Source organism: Phyllobates terribilis, unplaced genomic scaffold (genome assembly GCF_046119375.1).
Source record: "Phyllobates terribilis strain yellow unplaced genomic scaffold, ASM4611937v1 Scaffold_1__5_contigs__length_1240528914, whole genome shotgun sequence".
Classification (NCBI taxonomy): Eukaryota; Metazoa; Chordata; class Amphibia; order Anura; family Dendrobatidae; genus Phyllobates; species Phyllobates terribilis.
Window position 1 is genome coordinate 621,669,596 of NW_027362761.1, and position 12,568 is coordinate 621,682,163.

The following is a 12,568-nucleotide window of genomic DNA, read 5'->3' on the forward strand; positions in this document are numbered from 1 at the left end:
GGACAAAGAGGGGAGACATGGAGGTGGCAAGAGAAGACAAAGAGGGGAGACATGGAGGTGGCAAGAGAAGACAAAAAAGGGGAGACATGAAGGTGGCAAGAGAAGACAAAGAGGGGAGACATGGAGGTGGCAAGAGAAGACAAAGCGGGGAGACATGAAGGTGGCAAGAGAAGACAAAGAGGGGAGACATGGAGGTGGCAAGAGAAGACAAAGAGGGGAGACATGGAGGTGGCAAGAGAAGACAAAGAGGGGAGACATGGAGGTGGCAAGAGAAGACAAAGAGGGGAGACATGGAGGTGGCAAGAGAAGACAAAGAGGGGAGACATGGAGGTGGCAAGAGAAGGATGCCAGCATGATAATTCTGATAATGAAACCGCTGTCACCGGGAGAAGCGGAAACCTCACCACGAGATCTCGGGAAACAATGAGAGTGCTGCCGGTGGACCACAAGGACCAGCTGGTAGCTGTCCCAATTGGTGGGGCTTGTGGTTAGGAGAATGACTGTAGGGGTCCACGAGATCCAGGGACAACAGTGAACAGGGTAGCAGCGATAACACCACAGGGCCGAAGATTTCACTTCTTACATTACATGAGTGATATCTATAGTAAATTCCACAATAGCTCAGAAACCGGTGAATCCTCACAGCGCACAGTGCAGACCGGACAGTATAGTCCTCCATACAGTGTTATGGGCCCCATACAGAATAAGCAGTGCCCGTCTATTCCGCACGGAGCAGTCTACGGGGGCCCGTCTATTCCGCACGGAGCAGTCTACGGGGGCCCGTCTATTCCGCACGGAGCAGTCTACGGGGGCCCGTCTATTCCGCACGGAGCAGTCTACGGGGGCCCGTCTATTCCGCACGGAGCAGTCTACGGGTCCATATAATGCTCCATACAGAAGGATGGAGACCATATATTGCTCCATTCATAAAAAAAAAAAAAAATCCTCGCCTCTCCTCCGGACTCGTCAGCATCGCCATCTTCCCGCTCTCTGCACTGACTGCTCAGCAGAGGGCGCTGTAGTGACATCATCGCACCCTCTGCCCTGACACGTCACAGAGTCAGAAGACACCGAAGCTGCGGAGGAACAGGGAGTGGTGAGTATTGCAAGTGCCGAATCCCTGAGCAAGCAGTGGGGGGCACTCACGGGCACCGGGCTCCAAAGACTCATAGGCCCCATAACGCGCCTATGTCTCCGACAGCGAGTGGACACCCCCGCTTGCACAGGGCCCCAGCACTTGCCCGGGTGCGGATGCCGGCCCTGAACGCCGGTCATACTGTTTTGCACATGTGACATTAGAGACGGTTGGGTGCTGACGTCATGGTGTTTATTTTCTGCTTTCTATAGAAGTATATGGCTCCGTCTCCAGAAGTCTGAGCTTTTCTAACCACTTACATTGTTAACCCCAGGGTTTTATTGTTATTCCTGTCACCCCAAACAATTTGGCCAGTATTATCTTCCTATATATGTGAGATATACTTGACCTCCGTTTGGAATCATGACTGTGCAAAAACAGATATCAAAGATAATTATGATGACTGCACAGCTCTTGTCACGCAATGATAATGTAGAGGATAACATTTCAGCCTCCCTGATATTTATTTTACTCACTTATATTCTGCAGCGCTTTACATACATCATCACTACTGTCCCCATTGGGACTCACAACCTATATTTCCTATTAGTATGTGGAGTGTGGGAGGAAATTGGAGAAAACACGGGGAGAACATGCAACCTCCTTGCAGATGTGGTGCTTGGTGGGATTTGAACCAAGGATTCTAGTGCTGCAAAGCGACAGTGTTAACCACTGAGCCACAGTGCTGTGCTTACCACTGAGCCACAGTGCTGCCCTGATAGGAAAAACTATTAATTTTTTGGAGAACACAGAGAAGAACAATGACAGTGTTATCACAATAAGCAGAAATGGTTCTGGCTGTAGCTGATCATGTGATGCAGCACTGAAGCTCCAATGGCCGGAAGATCTAAGGACAGAAATGTCCAAGAAGGATGGGAGAAATTCTCACTGCACAATCAGTAACAATCCCGAAAAGAAGGAAGAATTGGAAGATTTTAAAGAGACCAGGATGGATGAACAGAGAACTTCAACGCTGGCTAAAAAGGAAAAAATAAATGTATATAAAATGGAAAGAGGGGTGAATATCTAAAGAAGAGTATAATGCTGTCTGCAGGAAATGCAAGGCAAGAGTTAGAAGAGCTAAAGCCAGTAATGAAGTGAGGCTTGCAAGGGAGACCAAAAGCAATAATAAAGGATTGTGGGGGGATTTCAAAAGCAAGAGGAAAGTCAAAGATGCTATACGACATTCACAGGATGAAAAGGGTGAAGTGGTCAAAAATGATGTTTAGAAGCTGAACTTTTAAAATTCCTATTTTGCATCTGTGTTCTCTAATAAAGTAAATGTAACATGAACTGATCTTCACTGTGGTATCAAAGGAATAAAATAATCCACACTATCTATAAACAGAGATGGTGAGGGAACACTTAGCTAATTTACATCTTTTGGCCCAGATGAATTACAACCTAGGGTACTGAACGATATAGCAGAGGAAACTGCAGAACCACTAGCCAGAATCTTTGAAAAATCCTGGAGAACAGGAGAAGTTCCAGAAGATTGGAGAAGTGTGAATGTTCTCCCTATCTTCAAAAAAGGAAAGAATATGGAGCCAGTCAATGACAGGCCAGTGATCCTTACATCTAAAACAGGAAAGATCTTTGATCAAATTATTAAACAACATGTATGTAAGTACTTGGATAAGAATACAGTAATTAATCAGAGCCAGCATGGCTTTGTAACAAACAAGTCATGCCAGACTAATCTAATTTCTTTTACGATGGAATCACTGACTGGGTGGATCAGGGAAATGTGGTAGTTATAGTATATCTCGACTTCAGCAAAGAATTTGATAATGTATCTCATACTATCCTTAGAAATGATTGCACATACAATTGAAAGAGTGTTAATAGTGGAGTATCACAAGGCTCTGTCCTGGCCCCCAATGTTGATCAATATATTCAGAAATGATCTAAATAAGGGAACTAAAAGGTAAACTAATCATATCTGCAGACGATGCAAAGCTAGGAAGGATAGCGAACACTAGAGAAGACAGAGAAGGATTCAGAAGGATCTAGATGAGCTTGAACAACGGGCAGCGACAAATAGAATAGTATTGAACAAGGAAAAATGCAAGATTCCACATCTGGGCAAGAGAAACTAAAATTACATCTACAGAATGGGAGGAATAGAACTAAGCAACAGCAAGTGTGAAAAAGACTTAGGTATACTAATAGATCACAGACTGCACATGAGTCAACCGTGTGATGCTGCAGGAAAAAAGGCAAACACAGTTCTGGGATGTATTAACAGAAGCATACAGTCCAGATCACGAGAAGTCATTATCCCTGTCTACGGGGAGGGGAGGCGCGGCGCGGAGACCGGGGAGGCGCGGCGCGGAGACCGGGGAGGCGCGGCGCGGAGACCGGGGAGGCGCGGCGCGGAGACCGGGGAGGCGCGGCGCGGAGACCGGGGAGGCGCGGCGCGGAGACCGGGGAGGCGCGGCGCGGAGACCGGGGAGGGGCGGCGCGGAGACCGGGGAGGGGCGGCGCGGAGACCGGGGAGGGGCGGCGCGGAGACCGGGGAGGGGCGGCGCGGAGACCGGGGAGGGGCGGCGCGGAGACCGGGGAGGCGCGGCGCGGAGACCGGGGAGGCGCGGCGCGGAGACCGGGGAGGCGCGGCGCGGAGACCGGGGAGGCGCGGCGCGGAGACCGGGGAGGCGCGGCGCGGAGACCGGGGAGGCGCGGCGCGGAGACCGGGGAGGAGCATTCATTGCCCCTTTAACTCCCTGCATGAAGGCTGAGTGGTTTGGACATAACCCTTTCCGTAACGCCTCAGTACTCATTGTCTGCTTTCAGAAAATCCTGATACCTGGGTGCAGTTTGTTATAAAATTTAAAACACCTCGCTGCGCCCGGCGGGTCCACCACAGAGTCTCCACCACTCCTCCTGGTGTTTATAATGGTTTGTTGTCGTTAGCAGCAGCACTGCAGACAATCACGGAGCTCAGGCAGAGTTTTGGGAAAAGCCCAGAAGTAACAATATAACAGATCTGCAGTACACCAATCACACCAGCAGGGATGATGAATATGGAGTAACGCACCTGCTGGCAGATGTCGACAGCGCAGACAACGGGTTGGTGAAGGCTACGACACACTCCAGGTTCTCACCGGCCAAGAAGACCGGGCCGCGGACCAGCTTAGCAACAACTTCAATCATCATTTAAACGAAGGAGAATCCCTCACCTGAAAGAAAAGGCAGCTCATCAGAAGAGGTAGAGAAAGAAGAGGAATCAACCTACAAAACGTAACCAGAGGCAGCTCATTACACAGGAAACATCAGAAGAGGCAGAGAAAGAAGAGGAATCAACCTACAACAAGTAACCAGAGGCAGCTCATTACACAGGAAACATCAGAAGAGGCAGAGAAAGAAGAGGAATCAACCTACAACAAGTAACCAGAGGCAGCTCATTACACAGGAAACATCAGAAGAGGCAGAGAAAGAAGAGGAATCAACCTACAACAAGTAACCAGAGGCAGCTCATTACACAGGAAACATCAGAAGAGGCAGAGAAAGAAGAGGAATCAACCTACAACACGTAACCAGAGGCAGCTCATTACACAGGAAATAATGGGGGATGTAAGGGGCATTATATAGGGGGATATAATGGGGGATGTAAGGGGCATTATATAGGGGGATATAATGGGGAGATGTAAGGGGCACTATATAGGGGGATATAATGGGGAGATGTAAGGGGCACTATATAGGGGGATATAATGGGGAGATGTAAGGGGCACTATAGAGGGGGATATAATGGGGAGATGTAAGGGGCACATAATGGGGGGATGTAAGGGGCACTATAGAGGGGGATATAATGGGGAGATGTAAGGGGCACTATAGAGGGGGATATAATGGGGAGATGTAAGGGGCACTATATAGGGGGATATAATGGGGGGATGTAAGGGGCACTATATAGGGGGATATAATGGGGGGATGTAAGGGGCACTATATAGGGGGATATAATGGGGGGATGTAAGGGGCATTATATAGGGGGATATAATGGGGGGATGTAAGGGGCATTATATAGGGGGATATAATGGGGGGATGTAAGGGGCATTATATAGGGGGATATAATGGGGAATGTAAGGGGCACTATATAGGGGGATATAATTGGGAGATGTAAGGGGCATTATATAGGGGGATATAATGGGGAGATGTAAGGGGCACTATATAGGGGCTATAATGGGGAGATGTAAGGGGCACTATATAGGGGGATATAATGGGGGATGTAAGGGGCACTATATAGGGGGATATAATGGGGAGATGTAAGGGGCACTATATAGGGGGATATAATGGGGAGATGTAAGGGGCACTATATAGGGGGATATAATGGGGAGATGTAAGGGGCACTATATAGGGGGATATAATGGGGGGATGTAAGGGGCATTATTTAGGGGGATATAATGGGGGGATGTAAGGGGCATTATATAGGGGGATATAATGGGGGGATGTAAGGGGCATTATATAGGGGGATATAATGGGGGGATGTAAGGGGCATTATATAGGGGGATATAATGGGGAATGTAAGGGGCACTATATAGGGGGATATAATTGGGAGATGTAAGGGGCATTATATAGGGGGATATAATGGGGAGATGTAAGGGGCACTATATAGGGGGATATAATGGGGGATGTAAGGGGCACTATATAGGGGGATATAATGGGGGATGTAAGGGGCACTATATAGGGGGATATAATGGGGAGATGTAAGGGGCACTATATAGGGGGATATAATGGGGAGATGTAAGGGGCATTATATAGGGGGATATAATGGGGAGATGTAAGGGGCACTATATAGGGGGATATAATGGGGGATGTAAGGGGCACTATATAGGGGGATATAATGGGAAGATGTAAGGGGCACTATATAGGGGGATATAATGGGGGATGTAAGGGGCACTATATAGGGGGATATAATGGGGAGATGTAAGGGGCACTATATAGGGGGATATAATGGGGAGATGTAAGGGGCACTATATAGGGGGATATAATGGGGGGATGTAAGGGGCACTATATAGGGGGATATAATGGGCATTATATAGGGGGATATAATGGGGGGATGTAAGGGGCATTATATAGGGGGATGTAAGGGGCATTATATAGGGGGATATAATGGGGATGTTAGGGGCATTATATAGGGGGATATAATGGGGAGATGTAAGGGGCACTATATAGGGGGATATAATGGGGAGATGTAAGGGGCATTATATAGGGGGATATAATGGGGAGATGTAAGGGGCATTATATAGGGGGATATAATGGGGAGATGTAAGGGGCACTATATAGGGGGATATAATGGGGGGATGTAAGGGGCATTATATAGGGGGATATAATGGGGAATGTAAGGGGCACTATATAGGGGGATATAATGGGGAATGTAAGGGGCATTATATAGGGGGATATAATGGGGGATATAAGGGGCATTATATAGGGGGGGATGTAAGGGGCACTATATAGGGGGATATAATGGGGATGTAAGGGGCATTATACATAGGGATATAATGGGGATGTAAGGGGCATTATATAGGGGGATATAATGGGGATGTAAGGGGCACTATATAGGGGGATATAATGGGGGGTGTAAGGGGCACTATATAGGGGGATATAATGGGGGGATGTAAGGGGCATTATATAGGGGGATATAATGGGGGATGTAAGGGGCATTATATAGGGGGATGTAAGGGGCATTATATAGGGGGATATAATGGGGATGTAAGGGGCATTATATAGGGGGATATAATGGGGATGTAAGGGGCATTATATAGGGGGATATAATGGGGATGTAAGGGGCATTATATAGGGGGATATAATGGGGGTGTAAGGGGCATTATATAGGGGGATATAATGGGGGGGATGTAAGGGGCATTATATAGGGGGATATAATGGGGGGGATGTAAGGGGCATTATATAGGGGGATATAATGGGGGGATCTAAGGGGCATTATATAGGGAGATATAATGGGGGGATCTAAGGGGCATTATATAGGGGGATATAATGGGGGGATCTAAAGGGTATTATATAGGGGGATATAATGGGGGTGTAAGGGGCATTATATAGGGGGATATAATGGGGAATGTAAGGTGCATTATATAGGGGATGTAAGGGGTATTATATAGGGGGATATAATGGGAGTGTAAGGGGCATTATATAGGGGGATATAATGGGGGGATCTAAGGGGCATTATATAGGGGGATATAATGGGGGATCTAAGGGGCATTATATAGGGGGATATAATGGGGGGATCTAAGGGGCATTATATAGGGGGATATAATGGGGGGATCTAAGGGGCATTATATAGGGGGATATAATGGGGGGATCTAAAGGGTATTATATAGTGGGATATAATGGGGGTGTAAGGGGCATTATATAGGGGGATATAATGGGGAATGTAAGGTGCATTATATAGGGGATGTAAGGGGCATTATATAGGGGGATATAATGGGGGGATCTAAGGGGCACTATATAGGGGATATAATGGGGGTGTAAGGGGCATTATCTAGGGGGATATAATGGGGGTGTAAAGGGCACTATCTAGGGGGATATAATGGGGGTGTAAGGGGCACTATCTAGGGGGATATAATGGGGGTGTAAGGGGCATTATATAGGGGGATATAATGGGGATGTAAGGGGCATTATATAGGGGGATATAATGGGGGGGTGTAAGGGGCATTATACAGGGGGATATAATGGGAGTGTAAGGGGCATTACATAGGGGGATATAATGGGGGTGTAAGGGGCATTATATAGGGGGATATAATGGGGGTGTAAGGGGCATTATATAGGGGGATATAATGGGGGGATGTAAAAGGCATTATATAGGGGGATATAATGGGGGTGTAAGGGGCATTATATAGGGGGATATAATGGGGGTGTAAGGGGCATTATATAGGGGGATATAATGGGGGTGTAAGGGGCACTATATAGGGGGATATAATGGGGGTGTAAGGTGCACTATATAGGGGGATATAATGGGGGTGTAAGGTGCATTATATAGGGGGATATAATGGGGAATGTAAGGGGCATTATATAGGGGGATATAATGGGGGTGTAGGGGGCATTATATAGGGGGATATAATGGGGATGTAAGGGGCATTATATAGGGGGATATAATGGGGATGTAAGGGGCATTATATAGGGGGATATAATGGGGGGGATGTAAGGGGCATTATACAGGGGGATATAATGGGGATGTAAGGGGCATTATACAAGGGGATATAATGGGGATGTAAGGGGCATTATACAAGGGGATATAATGGGGGTGTAAGGGGCATTATATAGGGGGATATAATGGGGGTGTAAGGGGCATTATATAGGGGGATATAAGGGGCATTATATAGGGGGATATAATGGGGGTGTAAGGGGCACTATATAGGGGGATATAATGGGGGTGTAAGGGGCACTATATAGGGGGATATAATGGGCGTGTAAGGGGCATTATATAGGGGGATATAATGGGGGTGTAAGGGGCATTATATAGGGGGATATAATGGGAGTGTAAGGGGCATTATATAGGGGGATATAATGGGGGTGTAAGGGGCATTATATAGGGGGATATAATGGGGGTGTAAGGGGCATTATATAGGGGGATATAATGGGGGTGTAAGGGGCATTATATAGGGGGATATAATGGGGGTGTAAGGGGCACTATATAGGGGATATAATGGGGGTGTAAGGGGCATTATATAGGGGATATAATGGGGGTGTAAGGGGCATTATATAGGGGGATATAATGGGGGTGTAAGGGGCATTATATAGGGGGATATAATGGGGGTGTAAGGGGCATTATATAGGGGGCTATATTGGGGGTGTAAGGGGCACTATATAGGGGGATACAATGGGGGTGTAAGGGGCACTATATAGGGGCACTATATAGGGGGATATAATGGGGGTGTAAGGGGCATTATATAGGGAAATATAATGGGGGTGTAAGGGGCATTATATAGGGGGATATAATGGGGGTGTAAGGGGCATTATATAGGGGGATATAATGGGGGTGTAAGGGGCACTATATAGGGGATATAATGGGGGTGTAAGGGGCACTATATAGCGGAATATAATGGGGGTGTAAGGGGCATTATACAGGGGGATATAATGGGCACTATATAGGGGATATAATGGGGGTGTAAGGGGCATTATATAGGGGATATAATGGGGGTGTAAGGGGCATTATATAGAGGATATAATGGGGGATATAAGGGGCACTATATAGGGGATATAATGGGGGTGTAAGGGGCATTATTTAGGGGATATAATGGGGGTGTAAGGGGCACTATATAGGGGGATATAATGGGGGTGTAAGGGGCACTATATAGGGGATATAATGGGGGTGTAAGGGGCACTATATAGGGGATAGAATGGGGGTGTAAGGGGCACTATATAGGGGGATATAATGGGGGTGTAGGGGGCATTATATAGGGGGATATAATGGGGGGATCTAAGGGGCATTATATAGGGGGATATAATGGGGGGATCTAAGGGGCATTATATAGGGGGATATAATGGGGGGATCTAAGGGGCATTATATAGGGGGATATAATGGGGGGATCTAAGGGGCATTATATAGGGGATATAATGGGGGTGTAAGGGGCACTATATAGGGGATATAATGGGGGTGTAAGGGGCACTATATAGGGGATATAATGGGGGTGTAAGGGGCATTATATAGGGGATATAATGGGGGTGTAAGGGGCACTATATAGGGGGATATAATGGGGAGATGTAAGGGGCATTATATAGGGGGATATAATGGGGGTGTAAGGGGCATTATATAGGGGATATAATGGGGGTGTAAGGGGCATTATATAGGGGGATATAATGGGGGTGTAAGGGGCATTATATAGGGGATATAATGGGGGTGTAAGGGGCATTATATAGGGGATATAATGGGGGTGTAAGGGGCATTATACAGGGGGATATAATGGGCACTATATAGGGGATATAATGGGGGTGTAAGGGGCATTATATAGGGGATATAATGGGGGTGTAAGGGGCATTATACAGGGGGATATAATGGGCACTATATAGGGGATATAATGGGGGTGTAAGGGGCATTATATAGGGGATATAATGGGGGTGTAAGGGGCATTATACAGGGGGATATAATGGGCACTATATAGGGGATATAATGGGGGTGTAAGGGGCATTATATAGGGGATATAATGGGGGTGTAAGGGGCATTATACAGGGGGATATAATGGGCACTATATAGGGGATATAATGGGGGTGTAAGGGGCATTATACACATAAGGTAAGTTACACATATATTACAGCCCGGACATTACATACATATTATACGCAGGACATCACTCCGCTGCTGTTTAGGTTGAGGTTGAGGCCGCGGTACGCTCTCCTGTCCCCGGAGATGATACGTTCCCCTGTCCCCGGAGATGATGGTACGCTCTCCTGTCCCCGGAGATGATGGTACGCTCCCCTGTCCCCGGAGATGATGGTACGCTCCCCTGTCCCCGGAGTTGATGGTACGCTCCCCTGTCCCCGGAGATGATGGTACGCTCTCCTGTCCCCGGAGATGATGGTACGCTCTCCTGTCCCCGGAGTTGATGGTACGCTCTCCTGTCCCCGGAGTTGATGGTACGCTCTCCTGTCCCCGGAGATGATACGTTCCCCTGTCCCCGGAGATGATGGTACGCTCTCCTGTCCCCGGAGATGATACGTTCCCCTGTCCCCGGAGATGATGGTACGCTCCCCTGTCCCCGGAGTTGATGGTACGCTCCCCTGTCCCCGGAGTTGATGGTACGCTCCCCTGTCCCCGGAGTTGATGGTACGCTCTCCTGTCCCCGGAGTTGATGGTACGCTCCCCTGTCCCCGGAGTTGATGGTACGTTCCCCTGTCCCCGGAGTTGATGGTACGCTCTCCTGTCCCCGGAATTGATGGTACGCTCCCCTGTCCCCGGAGTTGATGGTACGTTCCCCTGTCCCCGGAGTTGATGGTACGTTCCCCTGTCCCCGGAGATGATGGTACGCTCTCCTGTCCCCGGAGATGATGGTACGCTCCACTCATAAGCCTCTCACAGACCACGCCCTCTTGTAGTCTCTCTCTTCCTGTTCCTCTAGTGTTGACGAGCTTCTGCGCCTGCGCAGTCTTGTGTTGTGTCCTGCATTCTGTGTTGTCCGCCATCTTTCTGGAGATTCTTCCAATGCAATAAATAGAGCATCACCAACAAGATGGTGCCGGCTGCGGAGACAAATTTTTTTTGTGTTCACGGAGCTCTAGTTAACAGTTCAGCGTTGGTGTCTTATATCACCGGTGACTGAGACAGGAAAATGGATATAACCGAGAAGACTTTAGAGACATGAATATGAGAGGTAAGGACGCTGAGGAGAGACAGCTGAGACTGACTTAACACCACCTCCCCAAGGAGAGAGACGGACCAGAGACCGCTGAGGTAAAAGAGACGGGACGGACCGGAGAGCCCTGAGGTAAAAGAGACGGGACGGACCGGAGAGCCCTGAGGTAAAAGAGATGGGACGGACCGGAGAGCCCTGAGGTAAAAGAGACGGGACGGACCGGAGAGCCCTGAGGTAAAAGAGAGACGGGACGGACCGGAGAGCCCTGAGGTAAAAGAGAGACGGGACGGACCGGAGAGCCCTGAGGTAAAAGAGAGACGGGACGGACCGGAGAGCCCTGAGGTAAAAGAGAGACGGGACGGACCGGAGAGCCCTGAGGTAAAAGAGAGACGGGACGGACCGGAGAGCCCTGAGGTAAAAGAGAGACGGGACGGACCGGAGAGCCCTGAGGTAAAAGAGAGACGGGACGGACCGGAGAGCCCTGAGGTAAAAGAGAGACGGGACGGACCGGAGAGCCCTGAGGTAAAAGAGAGACGGGACGGACCGGAGAGCCCTGAGGTAAAAGAGAGACGGGACGGACCGGAGAGCCCTGAGGTAAAAGAGAGACGGGACGGACCGGAGAGCCCTGAGGTAAAAGAGAGACGGGACGGACCGGAGAGCCCTGAGGTAAAAGAGAGACGGGACGGACCGGAGAGCCCTGAGGTAAAAGAGAGACGGGACGGACCGGAGAGCCCTGAGGTAAAAGAGAGACGGGACGGACCGGAGAGCCCTGAGGTAAAAGAGAGGCGGGACGGACCGGAGAGCCCTGAGGTAAAAGAGAGACGGGACGGACCGGAGAGCCCTGAGGTAAAAGAGAGGCGGGACGGACCGGAGAGCCCTGAGGTAAAAGAGAGACGGGACGGACCGGAGAGCCCTGAGGTAAAAGAGAGACGGGACGGACCGGAGAGCCCTGAGGTAAAAGAGGCGGGACGGACCGGAGAGCCCTGAGGTAAAAGAGAGACGGGACGGACCGGAGAGCCCTGAGGTAAAAGAGAGACGGGACGGACCGGAGAGCCCTGAGGTAAAAGAGAGACGGGACGGACCGGAGAGCCCTGAGGTAAAAGAGAGACGGGACGGACCGGAGAGCCCTGAGGTA

The 12,568-nt window shown here is 49.1% G+C and overlaps 2 protein-coding genes across 3 annotated transcripts in view; one reads left to right on the forward strand and one right to left on the reverse strand.

Annotated features, from left to right (window-relative positions):
* Positions 1-11,203, reverse strand: part of RGP1 (RGP1 homolog, RAB6A GEF complex partner 1) — a 35,024-nt gene extending 23,821 nt beyond the window's left edge. The window contains exons 1-2 of the mRNA XM_073684460.1: positions 10,415-11,203; positions 4,173-4,314 (exon numbers count right to left, since the gene is read on the reverse strand). Of these exons, the coding sequence (XP_073540561.1) occupies positions 4,173-4,291 (119 nt within the window). The 5' untranslated portion in view covers positions 4,292-4,314; positions 10,415-11,203. The remainder of the gene's footprint in view (positions 1-4,172; positions 4,315-10,414) is intronic.
* Positions 11,204-11,296: 93 nt separating this feature from the next.
* GBA2 (glucosylceramidase beta 2) overlaps positions 11,297-12,568 on the forward strand; it is a 287,622-nt gene continuing 286,350 nt past the window's right edge. The window contains exon 1 of one of the 2 annotated variants that reach the window (XM_073684438.1): positions 11,297-11,451. The gene's annotated coding sequence lies outside the window, so the exon portion shown is untranslated. The remainder of the gene's footprint in view (positions 11,452-12,568) is intronic. The other variant, XM_073684445.1, reaches the window with a different exon arrangement.